Raw genomic sequence first — 19,634 nt, 5'->3', positions numbered from 1 at the left:
GAGGCAGAGAATCTGAAGCAGGCTCCACGCTGTCAGCATAGAGCCCAATGTGGGGCTTGAATTCAGGTGAGATCATGTCCTGACCCAAAGTCAGATGTTTAAATGACTGAGCCACTCAGGCGCCACCTGTTTTATGATAATCCAGAACAATTTTTTAAAATTTACTTACCTCTTTTTGGAGAGAGAGAGAGACAGCACGAGTGAAGGAGTGGCAGAGTGAGTGAGAGAATACCAAACTGGCTCTGTGCCATCAGCACAGAGCCTGATATGGGGCTCAAACTCATGAACTGTAAGATCATGACCTGAGCCAAAACCAAGAGTCAGACGCCTAACCTACTGAGCCATCCAGGCACCCCTAAAACAAATTAAGATATGAGTCAAAAAGGATAGAGAGTTGATAGGGGGGAGAAAACCAGAAAAGCATTTTCAGCAGATTTCTAGAAAACAGAAAGCAGGACAGAGGAAGCTGTAATCTAGAGACACTGTAAGGGGGACACCAGTGAGAAGCACGCTGATTGGCCCACAGCCCCTGAGAAGTTCAGACTTGGATATAAAAATTATAGCAACAAGGAATAGGCCTGAAAATGACTAGTTGAAAATTACATACAACAGAATGGTGAGATCCCAAAACCTCTGCCCTCCCCCTCTCAGCCAAATACAATCTCTCACCTCCTTCACTGTCTCCCATGGGTAGGAGATAATTTTTCTCTCTATAAAGTAATGGAAGACAACCAGGCAGAAGGGATGTGCAGAGGGATAGGTATAAAGAAATATGTATAAAGTAGAAAACAGAAGGTGAGGTGGAGGACAAGGCAGAAGGAGGGAGTTAAAAGCAAAAAAAAAAAAAAAAAAAACCCAGACCCCCCTTGGACCCCTTCCTTCTGAAGAGGACCAGTGAATTCCTTAGAGACTGAACAGTCCCCGTCAAAGAAAAGGCCTCCAGCCAAATGACTGGCTCCCTGACAATCATTCCCTAACGCAGTACTTCTCAACATTCGATCCCCTTACAGTTGCTGACCTGCCAACTCCTTATTACTTGTCTACGCTTCATAATGAATAGGAACAAATAATTCACTGAGTGGCATTTCTGAGTAGCACTGCGCTAGTGAAGCCCATCACTTTTCAAGCACTGGCCACAAACAAAGAACTTTCAATTAGTCTTTTAGGGGCCATCCATATATGACAGATGGTCAAGACTAGCCAGAAACACAAAAAAAGTCACTTAAATGGTCGAGAAAAAAAAAAAAAAAAACCTAAAACTTAAAACAACAACAACAAAAACCGATGCTAACAGAATAGGAAAGAAAAGCATATATACCCTCAAAAAATATTTACTTTTTAACATTTATTCATTTTTTGAGAGACAGAGAGAGGCAGAACATGAGCAGGGGAGGGGCAGAGAGAGAAGGAGACGCTGAATCCAAAGCAGGCTTCATGAAGGCTCTGAGCTGTCAGCACAGAGCCCGAAGCAGGGCTCGAACTCACCAATGGCGAGATCGTGACCTGAGCCAAAGTCGGACACTTAACCGACTGAGCCACCTAGGCACCCCCTCAGAAAAATATTTTATCTGTGAACTAAGATGAATATTTTTTAGAAACAGAATAGAAATAAAGGAAGTCTTAGAAATTAAAATACTTTTTAAATATACATAAAATTCAGTAGACGATAAGGCTGGAAGATCAAAATGAAGAAATCTTTTAGAAAGAACACAGACAATAGTGTTGAAACAACTGGAGAAAAAGAGAAGAAAATTAAGCATCAGTCTAGGAGGTCTAATATCTGATTAGGATAGAAACTGAGTTCTCAAAACCAACAATGAAACCTAGAAGAGGGTGGAGCAATACCTTCAAAACTCTGAGGGGAGGGGTGCCCGGGTGGCTCAGTCGGTTGAGCGTCCGACTTCGGCTCAGGTCATGATCTCACCATTGGTGAGTTCGAGCCCCACTTCCGGCTCTGTGCTGACAGCTCAGGGCATGGAGCCTGCTTTGGATTCTGTCTTCTTGCCCCTCCCCTGCTCATGCTCTGTCTTTCTCAAAAATAAACATTAAAAAAATTTATTAAAAAAAATCTGAGGGTAAATTATTTTAAACTTAATATTGTATATGTAGTCAAACTATCAGTGAGATGTGAAAATTGAAAAAAGACATTTTAGACATGTAAAGGACACAGAAAATTTGCCTCTCAGCTACCACTTCTTAGGAAGCTTTAAGTGCTTTAGGTAGTGCTCCAGTAAACTACAGAATTAGGAAACAGATCCAACATAGAAAGGTGACAAGAGGAGATCATGGGATAATGGCTGTGTAACTGGTCAAGAAAACAACCAGCTCAGATTGGCATAAAAGGACAAATACAGAATAGATCTCCCTAGTAAAAACAGGGAATCAGATTATCTGATATTTGGGGACAAAAACCCTTCAAAACTATTGATGAGAATATGGTGGACCTGACAGAATAACTGGGAAAAGCTTAAGATAGGTTTCTAGAAATTATGTGTTAAAAATGAGGCAATTATTAATTCTAGGAAAAATAAAATGATGTGAAATGTAATCGTGGTGCAATGCTTTGCTCCACAGTCATAAGTAATAATAGCTACTGTGTTTCCCAAATATGATATAACTGTAATAATAATGGGAGAAGGAAAGGTATGTTAAAGAGCTTTAATCAGCAGGTTAACATTATCGAGAAGATATTAATGATGACTACAACCATTAAATCAAGCAATAGCAGACTAGGCATATTGTTTAGATACACTAAAACAAATGCCAAAAGATAACTTTTGGACTCAAAGTGATTATCTCTAAGACTTAAAGAAAGTTGGGACAGGGACTACTGGTTTTCATCATAAGGCTTGTTGATTTTTTTTAACTGTATATACACGTTACTTTGATAAAATATAAATTTATTTATTTACAAAGCTATAAAATCAAATAAGGTCATCGTGGTCGATTTGATTTTAGACATGATATTTATTTTGAAATTTTGAATGACATTAGGGGAAATATGATTTTTATGTTTATTGAATGGAGCATGGGCTAAAAAAAAAGCTCTAAAACACTTCACTAGATCTTCCAAACTCTACAAACATTTATGCATCAAAACTCTTGAAACAGCACTCCTTTACTGCCTCTCCCCTCCTTTCAAAAAACACATGTTTATAAAGAAGACTTTTCACCTTAACCAACAAAGGACGATACAAGAATTCTAAGGCATTGTTTCCATGAAGATAGAAGGTGAGCGTTCATTAACCCTCCAGTCAGCTGTTCTCTTTCCTGGTCTGGCTTTTTGTTTCCTGTATGCCCCACCCTCTTCATTATTTCATCATCCTTACTTCTCTACCACTTCTTCCTTTTCTATTTACTAGACACTTCCTTGATCTAATACCAAATTTAGCCCATCTACCTATAACTCAGGTGACAATATGACCACCTCCTGGTAAGAACAGCTGTTTCTCAGTAATATATACAAACCTTGCAGTTAATGCTGTCAAAATGATTAATATATATCCATAATGGCAATCAAATCTAGACATAGAAATGTTAAAACATGGGATTTATTGACCTTGGGCTAAAATTTAGTGCTTAAACATTAACAACAACACTGAGGCATTATTATTTTAGCAAGACACTTGAACATAGCAAAATTAATTTTGTTCATTTTTATTAATACAGAACATACTAACAGAACATTATCTTTAAATATAATCAAGGTTACAAACAAACTGATACTAACCAATAAACAAAAAATATTCACTTGACTCTCCTCTTGGTTGAATAATTCTCCATTTGGTAGTACAATTATTTTTACCAATTCATTTTTAACTGCCTTATGATTTCAATGAAACTTCTTAGCTTTTACATATTAAATAATTCCTTCAATTGGGAAATTTCATATATCAAAATACTTCCTGTAAGTCAATGCATTCTTCAATGCCTTCTACTTAACCTGAATGCAATAAAATGCAGTATGATTCTCTAAAAGTTGAATATGACATTAATATTTCCAAAAGATGAGCATAAGCCCCATAAAAAAAGAAATGTTTTTCCTTCCCACCAGGCTTCGCAGAGGCCATATGAATGTTCCACATTCTTCATAATTAGTAACAGGAATCCCTTAGCGCTCAAACGGCAGGAGACAGGAAGGAAATTAGGCCATCGATGAACTTGTAAATAGATAAAACTCCAAATATATCTTAAGATTCTGTCTTCACCCCAGATGAGAAAGTGTTGGAAGGGTCTTCAACTTTTCTTTCGTGGCACCTTTGGTCCCCTAATTAGAAAAAGAGACGCAGGACGGCAGTCCTCCTTGAACAAAACAAATTCAATCTGGGAAGACTGGCAAAAACCTTCTCTCCCAGTGATGTGTCCCAGAAAATAAATTGCCATGTGAAAGAGGGTCAATGGTCAGAATAAATAACAATATTCTGAAGGACTGACAAGACAAAGAATATTTTTAGACAAAGAATACCCTATGCACTCAGAAATTTCAGGATAATCATACATTAAGTACCTCATGCAAGTGCTATTCTACCAGTTAAAAGTAATTATGAATTACAAGTTCTTTTAACTAAATTTCATGTTATACAAAACTTAAGAAGTGTGGCACATTTCTATTAACCATTACATTATTTTTTGTTGTTTTTTTTAAAAAAAAAAACATATATTAATCAAAATTGATACATTACCCAGACCTTTTGATTTAAAATATAACTGAACAAAATCATCACAAACTCTGAATAAACAGCCATTCTTCTATACAAATATAGGAGTTATTTTAGTTAAAAAAGAAAAGCCATTTCTATGCAATTAAGCCACCTCTGATTAAGACATACATTTTCATGCATGTTGAAAAAGTAAGTTTACATTCAAGAGTAAGTTCCATAGCAAACAAATTACAGCATTTATTCAATAAGGAATATTAAAATAATTCCAGTTAATAGAAAATAAAGTAACTTCAACCATATATATTATAATTTATCATGTGCATACTGCAAAATCTCCAGAATTTAATTAGGAAATTTAAAGAATTTATTTTTTAAGTGTCTTAGGAAAAACCAACCAAAATAATTGGTACCTTAACCAAAGAGAATGTGCATACATCTCTATATTTGACCTATATGCAAAAATTGAATGAAATATGAAAGTCACTGTTTTCTAAATTTTCTACAATACAACATTAGTACTTAAATCAAAACTTACCTGCAAAATAAAAACAGCCTGAGGTATTTCCAATGCTGAAGCAAATTTCTGAATGTTAAATACCACAAGAATGAAAACAGTTTCCTCTGAACACTTACATCTGGCAGAAGATGAAGGTCTGCCAAGAAATTTTCCCATCTCACCTATATTCTTTTGTCCCTTATGAAGTATAAGCTTCAAGGGAAATGATCACATGTAAAAACATATCAAGTGAGTTGGGGTTCCTGACCGCAACATCTTAATCAAATGGAAAAAGGAATTTTAAATTCTCCCACCTGAGACCCATCTGACCTCTTCAGACATGACCATTAATTCCTATGCTAGACAAGGTAAGCATGTCCTTTGAAATCAAAGCTATACTTGACAAAGAACTGTACTGGATAAATGGAATACTTGAACAACCTCAACAAAGATGGCACTTTAAGCCTTTACACATGACACATGAAAATGATGAAGTGTTTTATTTAGATTTAGATCTTTTTTGTAACTCTGAATCCTGCAAGGTTAGCAAGGTGTTATATTCATACATCTTGTAATCCCTTTCTTCACACAACAGGCACACATATACAGCATCACATGTCAATATAATATTATCAACACAGCATAAATATTTAAGCAATAGATGCATTTCACATAAAAGAGACTATGCATCATATGGCCTGACCCAACAAAAAGCAAACATTAGAATGCCATTTCAGCAGTTACGGTGTTGATATGATCTATATAGTTAATTTGTTTCATACCCGTCATATAGTTCCAGAAGACATCCATAAGGAAGAAGCAAAGGACAAAAACTGTTTTTTTTTTAAAAAAACCAAAGTTATGTGCCAACTTCAAAAATGACATACTAACCAGACATCAGCATTCGAAAGCTAGGTTGAATAGGACTGGCCTTGATGCACATGCAGTAAATCTGTTTTCAGAATATAAAATTAAATGGTAATGTCAGCAGTATTACTACTGTTTCTATATTTATGATTGATTACTAGTAGTACAACTCCTAGAAGGAAGGAGATGGATCCAATAGTGATGTAAGCAATCCCCAAAAATGGATTTTTTCCTCCCATCCATGAAATAGTGCTCAAGATCATCCGTTTTCGTCCATCAAAAGAGTGTACAGGGTAATCTGAAGAATGTATAGGAAGGCTTTTCCATGTCTAGTTACTTGATCTTTAAAACACAACTTAAAAAAAATTTGGCATTTAATTGCTTGTAATTCACTGGTATAATTCTATGATACACAGGCACCTTACTCACATTTTCCGAACCACAAAATAATTACATGACTATTACCTTGAAGCACTGATTTAGCAAGTTAAACATTAGTAGTGAAAACCAATATAGTTTACAAGCAAAAACAACTGAATTTAAGGGTTAAATGGCTTCTCAGGTACTTTTACTCTCATTACACAGAAGGGGCAAAAGACCACAAAGAAATGTAATGTGAAAAAAATATTTCAGATGAACAGCAATAAAACCAACAGAGGAAGAGAAGACTGACAGACCAGAAGAAAAAGGAAGAATGAAGAGGTTGGAGGTCTCTGTGAGCTCAAAGAGCATGTGTAATAAAAGAGTAATTATGAGAATATAAGAGGACTCAGAGCATAAGGTCAAAGAGTATGATATTGAAGTTTTAACTTGTTGATTTGGAGCAATGACAAAACTCATAGTGTGATGCAGAGGTGATGGCTGAAAGAGAGTAGAAATGAAGGGTGAACTGTTAAAGAGATTTAAGAAATGGGACACCAGTATATTCGATGAGCTATCTACATGGACCAATTCTAAGATTTTGGCAAGAATTAGAACAGAGAACACAGAACTAAATCCCTATGTGAAAGGTTTACAACCTTTTCAAAGACATCTTTTGAATCAAGTTTAGGCCCCATTTGTTTCTCTCTGCAATTTCCCATCCCTACGGAAGTGCCCTATTACTCCAAATGGCAGACTCTGCCAGTTTCTTAAATCAACCCTAAACCTGAAGCAGGAGTGATTATAATAAGAGTTCTAACTAATATAACACTCTGGGAGACAAACTATCAAATCACTCATGCTAGCCTCTCTGTATCCCAACCCCCCAAAATGGGCTTCTATCTTAATTCTGGTGTCTGGTTCCCACTTGATACCTCATTTTTATAATTACCCTTGATGCTTCGCAGACCCAAATTCCTGTCTCGTCAGTCTTTGAGAGCCTAAGTTCTTTGATTTCTCTTCTCAGTGCCTTGGATGCAAATAGTCCCTTAACTAAGACAAAGTACTAAGTACTCCAAAGACTTCCCTAAATTATGCTCTAGGCTACAGGGTGGTATCTGCCCTTACTCCTTACTAGATCTTCTGGATGCTGTAACAGAGCTGCCTTCTACTCTGGCACTAGCCTCAGGATAATTGCTCCTATGTGGGCCTCGTTTCCAAAACGTGGCTACTTTTAGTCTGTCATTATCAGGTCATATTCAGTTGCATACTCAGGTGCAAAATTAAGAGGCTAAGGATCCAAGAAGACATTTGTTTTGAAATTAGGTCTATTAACCATTCACTAATACATTATAAAACTAAAACTAGTTTTTCAACGTTTTTTTTTTTTTTTTTTTTTAATTTATTTTTGGGACAGAGAGAGACAGAGCATGAACGGGGGAGGGGCAGAGAGAGAGGGAGACACAGAATCGGAAACAGGCCCCAGGCTCCGAGCCATCAGCCCAGAGCCCGACGCGGGGCTCGAACCCACGGACCGCGAGATCGTGACCTGGCTGAAGTCGGACGCCCAACCGACTGCGCCACCCAGGCGCCCCAAACTAAAACTAGTTTTAATAGCTCATTTGGATTATGAAAAATCAAAAATGCGAAGCATTAGCAAACATTCAAATGCTAATATTTGAGAAAATTTTCATTCATGATATATGTAAGCAATGGGCTACAGATTAAAAGATGTAAGGACTTTGTTTAGAATAAAGGGTAGTGTCCAATTATTGTCAGCTAAGGAAGACTTTGTAACCACGCCAATATGGCTATGGCTTGGTCTGATTACTTGAGTGAACTATCTAGGGATGCGGCCTGTAGTAGTGGCAGATGGTAAAGTCATGGCCTTTGGAGTCAATGGCTTGATTAGGAACCCCAACTCTTCTACTTATTATCTGCATAACCTTGGGTAAGTTACTTAAATGCTCTATGTTCCTATATACATGGCTACGTACATGGAGATGATGATACCCATCTCATAATGCTTTAAATAAAATAAAATAATGCATGAACAGTACTTGGTACAATGTTGACATATAATCAGAATGAAATAAATTATATTTATCAGCACTGAAAAGTACACCTGAATTATTAACGTAAAATAATACAGCTAATGATAAAAGTGTTTTGGTACTATGAACATAATAGTTACAAACAATTATGTTGATGTGAACTAACATTCACTGATTCTTAATATCTAAAGAATATATAAAAGTATATATAGATACATATATCTAAATAAGCTGAATGCTAATTTAGCATCAGTTGTGTTCACTGGCCTTTGCATTAAGCTCATTTACAATTTCCATTGTAGAAATATCTAGCATATTAATAAATCTACCACCAGCATCTTAAATAATTTTATCAAATAATATGCCTGAATCCTAGTACAAAGTTTATAAAAGTTTAAGACTTCTAGAAGATATAAGTGAAAAGATACCCTCTCATATGTATACACACATATTCTTACAAAAATGAGATCAAAACTAAAACACAGAATAGCATGTCACATAAATGAGATAAGACTAAACTATACTCTTTCTCTTTTCAAATTCTATGAATCTGTGCACATGGCCAAAAAAGGATACTGTATGTGATATTCAAATAGTATCGTCCAGCTGGCAATGTTGGATGTAAATCACTTTTCCGCTCTATTAGACGATATAACTTACGAAAAGTAGGTAATGCTGCAGTTCGCATCCAAACAATAAAATCCTCATTTATGAACCCATTATTATCTGGTTCAGAATCCAGCATGTACACTGGTTTAACCCAGTTTACTGGCTTTGTTGTATCTTAAAAAAAGAAGAGAAGGGTGAGGGGACAAAATATTCAATTCTATTAGGAGTTTCACTGAAAATTCACACTCAAATAAAACAAAGATATGCAAGACACAATCTGAATATTTTTCCTATTTTCAAAGGTATAAATATATGCATATTCCAAGAAAGTCTTGAAATCTAGAGGCAAACCAATTCCTCATGTAATAACAAGTAATTACAAAGATTTGATGGCTATCTCCATTATGAAAATACTAAAAGTATGCTATGAGGTACATACCAAAAAGCAGATGATTTAATGCAAAGATATAATGGTAAAAAACATTACATTGCAAAATTTAGGAGGTACAGAATCAAAACTAAATTTAAATTTATAATTATAATAAAAAATTGGGTCTTGTTTAAAAGAAACTTGCCTGCAATTTGTAAAGACAATGGCTGAAATGCTTATAAGAAAATACCAGAAAAATTCAAGATTAAATGTACATGCACATTTCCTTTAGAATTTCAGTACATTAGAACATCCTACATATTTTACCTAACTTGGTATGAAGTTAAGAAAAGTTGCTGTTTGTAAAAAAGCATAAAAGTTTTTAAGATTCCAAAGATAGAAAATTTTAGGTACTTCATTAAAACTCCTTGCTTATATCATATTTGAAAGAAATATTAGTAAATTTTACCTTTAAATCGTTCTTCTAGACTTTCTCCTCCAGGGGGATTTCTGAATTTTACATTTTTATCTGTCCACCAAGCAATACCTTTCTTTTTCAAAGGAATAGGTGTAGGATGAGATTCATTGCCAACCAGAAACAATTCTAATGTATCTAAACACACAAAAAAGAAGAAGTTGCTAAGTATCTATTGAATATCCATAGCATCTACTATACTCTGAGAAATAAGGATCTGGTATCTGCTCCCAAAAGGGGTTATAACAGGGTAAGCAGGCATATGACATATATTTGCTCTTGACTACTTATATGTGAATTATCTATGGTAACTTTATAATCCTAGATGGACTTCTCTTCCCTCAATATAGTTATAGGTCACTTCTCCTATATGGCTAGCTGGTATATGATAAGGCGAAATGTTTTAGTATTAACCCAAATAAAATAATTTGCAGGGTAAATTTGCTTCTCTTCCTTTTCTTTAAAAAATGCACTCCTAAATAGTTTCTGGCTTATCCATTTCTCTACCTGCACTGTGCAATATGGTAGTCACTAGCTACATGGCTACAGAGCCATTGACATTATGGCTGGTCCAAATGAATATGTTTTGTAAGAATATATTATTATACTTTTGAAACAATACATTTCAGAAATTAAAAACTCAGTACAAAAAAATAGAATATAAAGTATCTCCTTAACTTGAATTTAAATTAAAAAAAGAATATAAAATCTCACTCATATTTTATATGCTGAACACAATTTATACAGTAAAAAGGTAGTAATATTTGGGGCATATTGGGTTCAATAAAGTATATTAGTAAAAGTAATTTTACTTGTTTCTATTTAGTGTTTTTTAATGTGCTTATTATAAAATTTTAAATTATGTATACATGTCTCACAATGATGGTTTACATTATATTTGTATCAGACAGTGCTGCCCTAAAAGATCAACTATAGCTCCTTTGTAATGGTATAAATATTTGAAGTTGGTGGAAAAGGCAGCCTGGCTTTTATTTTCCCATATATGAAATGTGAAAGTTAGCAGAATGTCTCCGTTCCTTTCTTCCCAGGGAGAGAATTCATTCTTAAAGTATAAGAATTCTCAAAAAAGTCCCAAATCATTATGACATTCCATTGAATAACTAGTTGATATATTTATTTTAAAGTTGCTGAATTTTTCAATTTCATTCATGTTTACTAGACTACCAAATCAGTATCAATAAATTATACAAAGTTTTGTAATTATATATATTTATAATCCGTATCTTTTGTTTATAACTATATCATACCATTAAACATGCTGTTGGCAATAGCTCCACAAGGAGCAATTGGTTTGTCTTCGTTTCTTCGATAAGGCTCACATTCTTTACTGGGATTCTGATGTTTGAAAGGAAAAGAAGAAAAAATTATTACACAGGCCTCCAGGAGAACTATGAGCTAGCCATAGTTTAATTACTGATTAAAAATTCAATCCCTACATGTGTCTCACCTGCAATGCATACAGAATAGATCTGTATTGTAAAGACTATAAATAACATCACATTTAAATACTCAAATTATTTCTTAACATAATTACCTTACATAAAGGTAATAATTGTATTAACTTTATAATGTAACCCTTCCTTGCATATATTTTGTCATACATGCATATATCAAACTGACTTTTTAAAAATTTTCATATCAACACAAAAATCATACCACAAGGAGTTTTCTGTGCAAGAAAAATTAACAAGCAGTCTGTTGTCAATCTTAAACCAAAAGTGGACTGGAGACTCTAGGTCCAGCTATATACTACTATGTGCCTTTGGGCAAGTTCCTTGGTTTCCCTGGGCCTCACAAAATGAACATGTTCAACTAGATAATCTCAAATTGTATAATTCTAGGTTAATCCCATGGTCTTATGTCAAAGGAAGGAAGGAGGGAAGGAGGGAGGGATGGAAGGGGGCTAAGGTAGATTCATTCCTAGAATATACCGCTCTTCTTTAAATTGTGCATCCAGATACTAGGAAAACAAAAATGTTTTGACTTAGTCCCCACTGAAGATTTCAAGGAGATGTAGCAGTTGCAGGATTAAACCAGAGATTCTACCAAGTCTGAGATTAGGTATATGTCCGGGTTGTTCTGAAACTCCGAAGCTACAGTAAGCCATGTCTCAAAACACATAAAAAAATTAAAAATAAATAAATAATAAAATAAAATAAAACAAAACAAAACAGACTAAGATATTCTTGATTGGAAATTAACTAGACCCTAGTTAGTCCTTTTAGGGCTATTCTATTACCAACCAACACTGGCTTGTATCCAACATTCTGTGTGTCTAGACTGGATAAAGAACTGCCTGCATGGAAAAAAAAGGCTAAAGAAACATGTGGCAGGGATCTCATTAAGTCTCTTTAATATCTGACTTCTCAGCTTTCTGTTCCCTAAGCCATCTAGATTTATAAAGTTAGTACACTGAGACCTTGAAGACAGACAGTATATAACTGGCTTATGACTACTGGAATGTTTTGATGAACACTGCGATTTCAAAAAATAAAAGTTTTAAATATAAATAAACTCTCAGAAGGGAAAATATATCCTAGTCACTAAATTCTTCAGTAAGTTTTAAAAGAAAGGAAAATATTATTTACTACCTATACATCAGGTACTGAATGCTAGATACTTTGCAGTAACTGGCTTCGGAAAGCCATGTAATGAGTACCTAATATATCATGTACCATGCAAGGTGCTAGAAACAAAAAATTTTTTTAAATAATAAAGTCACAGTGTAACAGAGGAAATAGATCCATACACAACCAATTATTATATGAAATAAGAGTCATGATGAAGGTGTCAATATATGTGTCTATATTCGTTCAACATATATTTATTAAATGTCTTCCATGTGCTAAGCTCTGGCAAGGTGTTTGGTATATGGTGGTTAAAGAAAGTCATGCTCCTTGCCCTCATGAGCTTACAGTGTAGCTGAGAAAACAGAAGACAAATAACTAAATATATAATTACAAATTACACTAAGTGTTATGAAAATAGTGTGCAAGTGATTATGGGGGATGGCAAAATAAATTACTTTGGAATCTATGATAAGGAAAAGTTGGCTCTGGAGGTGGTATCATATAAGTTAAGACCTAAAGAATAGGAGACAAGCATGTGAGAAGCAGGCAGAAGAGGGTTTTAAGCAGAGAATAATACATGCCATTGAGAAAAAACTGTGTATTTCTGAGAAGGTAAAAGGTAAATCTAGTTAGAGAATGGGAACAAGGAGAATGACATGATGACACTGGAGAATTATGCATAGTTCAGGTCATCCTGAGATTTACTCCAAGTGCTAGTAGACCACTGAAAATTTTTAAGCAGAAAGTGGCATTTACATTTTTTTTTTTTAAAAGATCACTATAGTGACTATGTAGAAAATGACCTCAAAGTAGGGCCAGAACAAATGATGTGGAGAGAGTTTGGAATGAATGATGTGGAGTTTGTTAAGCAAGGTGTGATGTGACTTGGGATAAGGTATGAATGAACTAAATATGTAAAGAAGTTATTTTGTATCAAAGGGCACTAAAGACAATAGCAGGCCTCCAGATGAGAGGGCCTCCAGGGGAAGAGTTAAACCAGCATCCTAGGCAAATAAAATGTAAAAGGGGCAGATTACTTGGTCCCAGGAATGGTTAGGGAGTGGCTTACATTGCCCAGGGCAGCCAGGTCATAGGTACGTTAAAGACAGAGTATGAGCGGCCGCACCAGGTTCCTCAAAAAATTAAAAATAGAGCTACCCTATGGCCTAGCAATAGCACTGCTAGGAATCTACCCAAGGGATACAGGAGTGCTGATGCATAGGGGCACTTGTACCCCAATGTTTATAGCAGCACTTTCAACAATAGCCAAATTTCAACAAGAGCCTAAATGTCCATCAACTGATGAACGGATAAAGAAGATGTGGTTTATATATACAATGGAATACTACTTGGCAATGAGAAAGAATGAAATCTGGCCATTTGCAGCAAGGTGGATGGAACTGGAGGGTATTATGCTAAATGAAATAAGCCAGGTAGAGAAAGACAGATACCGCATGTTTTCACTCATATGTGGATCTTGAGAAACGTAACAGAAGGCCATGGGGGAGGGGACGGGAAAAAAAAAAAGTTAGAGAGGGAGGGAGGCAAACCATAAGAGACTCTTAAGGACTGAGAACAAACCAAGGGTAGATGGGGGTGGGGGAGAGGGGAAAGTGGGTGATGGGCAGGGAGGAAGGCACTTGTTGGGATGAGCACCAGCTGTTGTATGGAAACCAATTTGACAATAGATTATATTTTTTTAAAAAAAGAGTATGAAACAATGAAGCTAGAATAGCAGGTTGGTAGCAGATTGTGAAGGATTTTACATATAATATTAAGTAACTTGGACTTCAATCTGTCCACTCTTAAAATCTTTAAAATTTTTGAAAGCCACCTGGTTTTAAAATCATGTATTTTGATCTAGCTCAGGGATCAATAAATGATAGACTGCAGGACAAATCCAGCCCAGCACCTGTTTTTACAAATAAAATTTTACTAGAACACAGCTACACTACACCCATTCATTGTAAGTACTATCTATGGCTACTTTCATTCTACAGTGGCAGAAGGGGGTAGCTGTATCAAGAGACTGTAAGACCCACAAAACGCAAAATATTTACTGTCTGGCCCTTTACAGAAAAAAATTCATCAATTCCTAGTGTAGTCTAAAAGCTTTGCTTGAAGCCTGTAAGAAAAGAATCAGTCTCCACTTCTTTTGCCCTCACTAAAGACAAGGTGTATCTAAATTTAAAAAAAACTATAAACTATAAATCAACCCCCATTTTCTAGGTCTCTGAACACACCCAATTCATAATCCCAATCAACAAATTCAGAAAGGACTAGGAACCTGGTGTGTCTCACAGGACACCATCTTCTCTGGATTTGAGTCCTAACCCCACATGGATTGCAGAATATTGCACACTTAACCAGAACCTTTCAATAGATTCACTATTTCTTAAGATCTCAAACATCAGGGACTAACAATAAAACCAGTAAAGATAACCTAGAGCAGCTATACGGTCACAGGACTATTCTGGTTATAATATAGTCTTAAATTGCATTCTAAGAGATTCACTGTTTCTTTTTTTTCTTAATTTTTTTTTCAATGTTTATTTTTTTCTGAGAGACAGAGCGTGGGGGGGGGGGGAGGGCGTGGGGGGGGGGCACAGAGAGAGGGAGACACAGAATCCAAAGCAGGCTCCAGGCTCCGAGCTGTCAGCACAGAGCCTGACGCAGGGCTCAAACCCATGAACCGTGACATCATAACCTGAGCCAAAGTCCGATGCTCAACCGACTGAGCCACCCAGGCACCCTGAGATTCACTGTTTCTAAGAAATCCTCAATAGCTCTGGAACTCTGAAGATTTGCTGCATTAGCAACAATTACATAAAATACTTGGGCACCACCCACCACTATGAAAAGTTGAACAACAGTCAGGAAACTAAGATCCTCTAGCCCAAATAAGGCTGGGCATCAGAAGGAAAGCTTGTTAAAAAGATATTTTAGAGCTTCACCCCTGCAGAGACTGGTTTACTACACTTAGGAGAAGTCTGGAATCTGTATTTTCAAAAAGGTTCTCAGACAATTTTTCGGTAACCCATCCTTTGAACTTTACTACTCAGGCTTACCACAAGTTAAAAAACAGACAGCATACATGTTCAATTCTAAAACATAACCTCAGAAACTAAAAGTAGTTTATTTATACATTCTTACCGAGTATAACAGTAATGAACAAACTCAAAAAAGAACCAATTATATACCCAGAATACTAGACTCATCAAAATTCCATTACAGATTAATAAAGCAAAAATCCAATGACACTACTAGAAAGAAGCAGGTAGTAAGAAATTGTAAGAAATCATTAATCTGTGCAAATTCCAGGCGAAAAAAAATTTTAACTAAAAACCCTCACTAAACAAGTATAAATGACAAGTAACACTTTAATTTCATCCTAACATTATTAAATTTAACATTTGTAACTGAATAATTATTACACATTCTTATTTACATCTATCACATTTTCATATTTCATCATTTTACTTACAAGCAAAGCACTAGCATCTCCATTTAGCTGACTGTCATCTCGAGATTTCACATAACGACGATGGTTTTGATAGAAATTAGACAGTCCATAATACATAAACACATTACCCTAGAGAAAGAGAAGGGAAACAATTTTCATATGAAACTATTAAGTATAAACTTGTTTCATGCATACTTAAAGGCTATGTCATTTGGACTATATTAGTTGAGAATTTGTGGTAACTTAAAATAAGCACTAGAGTGAACCCTACCAATCCTTAACAATCTAAAGCAGTACAAATTGTAAACAAAGTTAAAGAAGGTATGGTACAAAACTCGAAGAGTAAACTTTGAAAATATCCTTAAAGACTTCAAAGAAGCACTATCTGCATTAAAAAAAAATACCTCAGGGAACCTATTAGCCTATTCTCTACTTTCAACTTCAAATTTTTTACAATTCAGATTGGTTTTCACCCAGAGTCAACTTTTCATTTTTTTCTTATACAATTTTTTTAATGTTTATTTATTTTTGAGAGAGACACACACACACAGAGCACAAGAGGGGGAGAGGCAGAGATGGAGGGAGACACAGAATCCGAAGCAGTCTCCAGGCTCTGTACTGTCAGCACAGAGCCCATCGCAGGGCTGGAACCCATGAACCATGAGATCATGACCTGAGCCAAAGTCGGACACTCAACTGACTGAGTCACCCAGGCGCCCCCCAGAGTCAATTTTTCAAAGGGACAATGGTCAACTTTTATTTATTGCCCAAGTAAATTCTGAACTTGAATTGAGACATAATATATTTCTCAACAAGATACTACACGTAATATAAGTAATTAATAAATTAACAATTAGTAAAGTATCTAAGATAATGAGTCAATGTGTAACAATAAAAAAAATACTTTAATATAGCTGGAGGAGCCAATTGGAATAACTTGTGAAAGAAGGGTAATCTATATACACTACAATTGTTGAGAAGGTACCACAAAACCATCTTGAATGACTTAGGGTTATATATAGGAGGTAGCAGAAACAGTAAGCTATTTTCTCATTTCTGGTTGCCACCTCCATAATCTATAATCAAAAGTAACTCAATTAAAAAAAATTCAGTAACATTTCAAGTATGTTTTATTTGATTTGCTATTTTCACATACACAATTATTTATTTAAAATTTGATTTTCAAATGTCAAATTATGCAAACTTTCCCACTCTGTATAGAGAAAATGTTTATATACATAAAAACTTTTTTTTTGGTTATCAAAAATATCACAGAAACAAAGAATATGCTTAAAAATATCTCAACTAAGAAACAGTATAGTAAATTCAACTTATAAACTGAAAAAGAAATCCTTTCAATGAATACTAAGACAAAATAACTTTGAAAAGGCTGTTAATCCAATTCAAAGTTTGGTCTTGTGAAGGGACACAGAGCCCACAAAAGAATGCACTTTTCAGAAAGAGAAGCTCTGAAATAAGTGTTTTTGGATGGGGACAGAAACTACTGAAACTACTAATCATTACAAGTCTGTTTTATCTCCTTAATTCTGTCTGTTTTGACAAAAGCAGAACTTAATGCACCTATCTTTACAGTTTTCTTCATCACAGTGAAAAAGAATAGAATTTTTATGATGTTTTAAATTTATATGGGGGCGCCTGGGTGGCTCAGTTGGTTAAGCGTCTGACTTCGGCTCTGGTCATGATCTCACAGTTCGTGGGTTCGAGCCACACGTCAGGCTCTGTGCAGACACGCTCAATGTCTGGAGCCAGCTTCCGATTCTGTGTCTTCCTCTCTCTCTCTGCCCCTCCCCTGCTCACACTCTCTGTCTCTCTCAAAAATAAAACAAAACATTAAAAAGAAATTAAATTCACATGTTATTTCTGCTGAAACATAGTAAAATAATTAAATTACTGTCTTCTCCCAAATTTATTTTCATGTTTTTTAAGATAGTGTTATTATCCTTTATCTCAGTGCAAGAGCATCTACAACCACTAGATGGCAACCATCTACCAGAGACTATAAAAGTCACCGAGGCCTTTAAAAATATTTTAAGTGTGAAAAAATCTAAAAAGTTGACATGTATTAAAGTAGTTTGGCTCCCTGAAGAATAAAACACTAATTTTTTAAGCTCAATTTTTAGGTAAAGGAAAGCCCAAACTGGTTGTATAATGCCTATTCTATATCTTCATGTCTTTTATAGCATCTGCTCAATTTCCAATGACAGATAAGTATGAAAGCAAAAGACACACTGACAACTACACACACACACACACACACACACACACACACACACACACACACAGTGTTCTAATTGCTTATCAAGACATAAAAGATCAATAAGGTTTCACTAAGTGTTTGCATTTATGGTAATTCATATCAGATAGAAAATAATACAATTAAATGATGAATGAATTAGTAAATGTTCTAAAGTAAAACTTGCTTTAGAATTAAAAGTAGGTTAAACTGTTTGATATAAACATGATAAAACCTTGATTTGTATAGTAATAAAATTTTCCAGTGAAAAGATAAAATATTTTAAATTTAGTTTATAAAGTACTAACTTAACTACTTAAATAAATACATATATTTAATTACCAGAGAGCATAATGCAACAGCCAAACAAAACAATCTTGCTCAAAAGTGTATGTACTTCAAAAATTAAAGTGATTACAAAAAAATGAAATAACTAGTAAAAAATTTTTAATGAAGTATTTTTTAAAGCAGGCTTTTCTAACACATTGGGAATACTGACCTCAAATGACTGTTCCAGTGTGAAGTTAATGGTACAAATACAAGGTGTCACATTTGGAGACAAACATTTATTGCAGGGACTGGAAGGGTCTGTTCCGGTATAATCAATCTGTAAGAGAAAAATGTAAGTAAGCACTCCCTTGAAGAAAGTGGATACACTCTGAAATAAATTGCTATTCAAAGGAAAAATGAGTCCAATGAAACAACTTATAGTACAGAAAAAAGTTGTTTTTAAGGTATCTGTTTATATTGACAAAGTAAGGTAATAAAAACTGGAAAGGGTCCTATATTATTCTACTGGCTCATCTTTCCTAAATTCGTCTCTCCTTTTTACCAAGAGAAATATAGTTCTACATAAAATCAGATATAAAATTCTTTAAAAAAATTTTTTTAATATTTATTTATTTTTGAGAGAGAGAGAGAAAGAGAATGAGTGGAGGAGAGGCAGAGAGAGAAGGAGACACAGAATCTGAAACAGGCTCCAGATGTGGGGTTCGAACTCACAAGAGGAGAGATCATGACCTGAGCCAAAGTCGGACGCTCAACCAACTGAGCCACCCAGGCGTCCCAGATATAAAATTCTAACTACATGATGTATAAAGATTTCAACTGCTATATAAAGTCTAAACAATTAAAATACCAAACTGATAACAGAGATCAATAAACCAATCATTGCTCTCAAATCTTCCCATCTTGAATACTTTTCAGTCACCTCAGCTTTCCATGGTACATTTTCAAAAAAAAAACAAAAAAACTTGGTGTTGTAAAATAAAGAATTTGTGTTGTCTGTGTCCTGGTTTTCTGGCAGGGAGCTTCTAAAACCCTTGGAATTTCCTGAATGACAGGAGTATACTTGTTTTTGATAAGCCTCTTGATTCACACACTAGAGTTTGTGCTAAAGAGATGGCTCAAGATGGGGGCTGGTCACCAGAAAGA

At 35.1% G+C, this 19,634-nt stretch overlaps 1 protein-coding gene across 1 annotated transcript in view; it reads right to left on the bottom strand.

Annotated features, from left to right (window-relative positions):
* Positions 1-3,641: 3,641 nt before the first annotated feature.
* TMEM30A (transmembrane protein 30A) overlaps positions 3,642-19,634 on the bottom strand; it is a 38,922-nt gene continuing 22,929 nt past the window's right edge. Inside the window, 6 exon segments of the mRNA XM_019442679.2 lie at positions 3,642-6,322; positions 9,015-9,221; positions 9,887-10,030; positions 11,161-11,248; positions 15,968-16,075; positions 18,700-18,807. Coding sequence (XP_019298224.1) covers positions 6,129-6,322; positions 9,015-9,221; positions 9,887-10,030; positions 11,161-11,248; positions 15,968-16,075; positions 18,700-18,807 — 849 coding nt within the window. The 3' untranslated portion in view covers positions 3,642-6,128.

Source organism: Panthera pardus, unplaced genomic scaffold, assembly GCF_024362965.1.
Source record: "Panthera pardus isolate Hobbes unplaced genomic scaffold, ASM2436296v1 HiC_scaffold_17, whole genome shotgun sequence".
NCBI classification, from domain to species: Eukaryota; Metazoa; Chordata; class Mammalia; order Carnivora; family Felidae; genus Panthera; species Panthera pardus.
The sequence above is the reverse complement of the archived record's forward strand: the minus strand, read 5'-3'. Positions and strand labels throughout refer to the sequence as shown.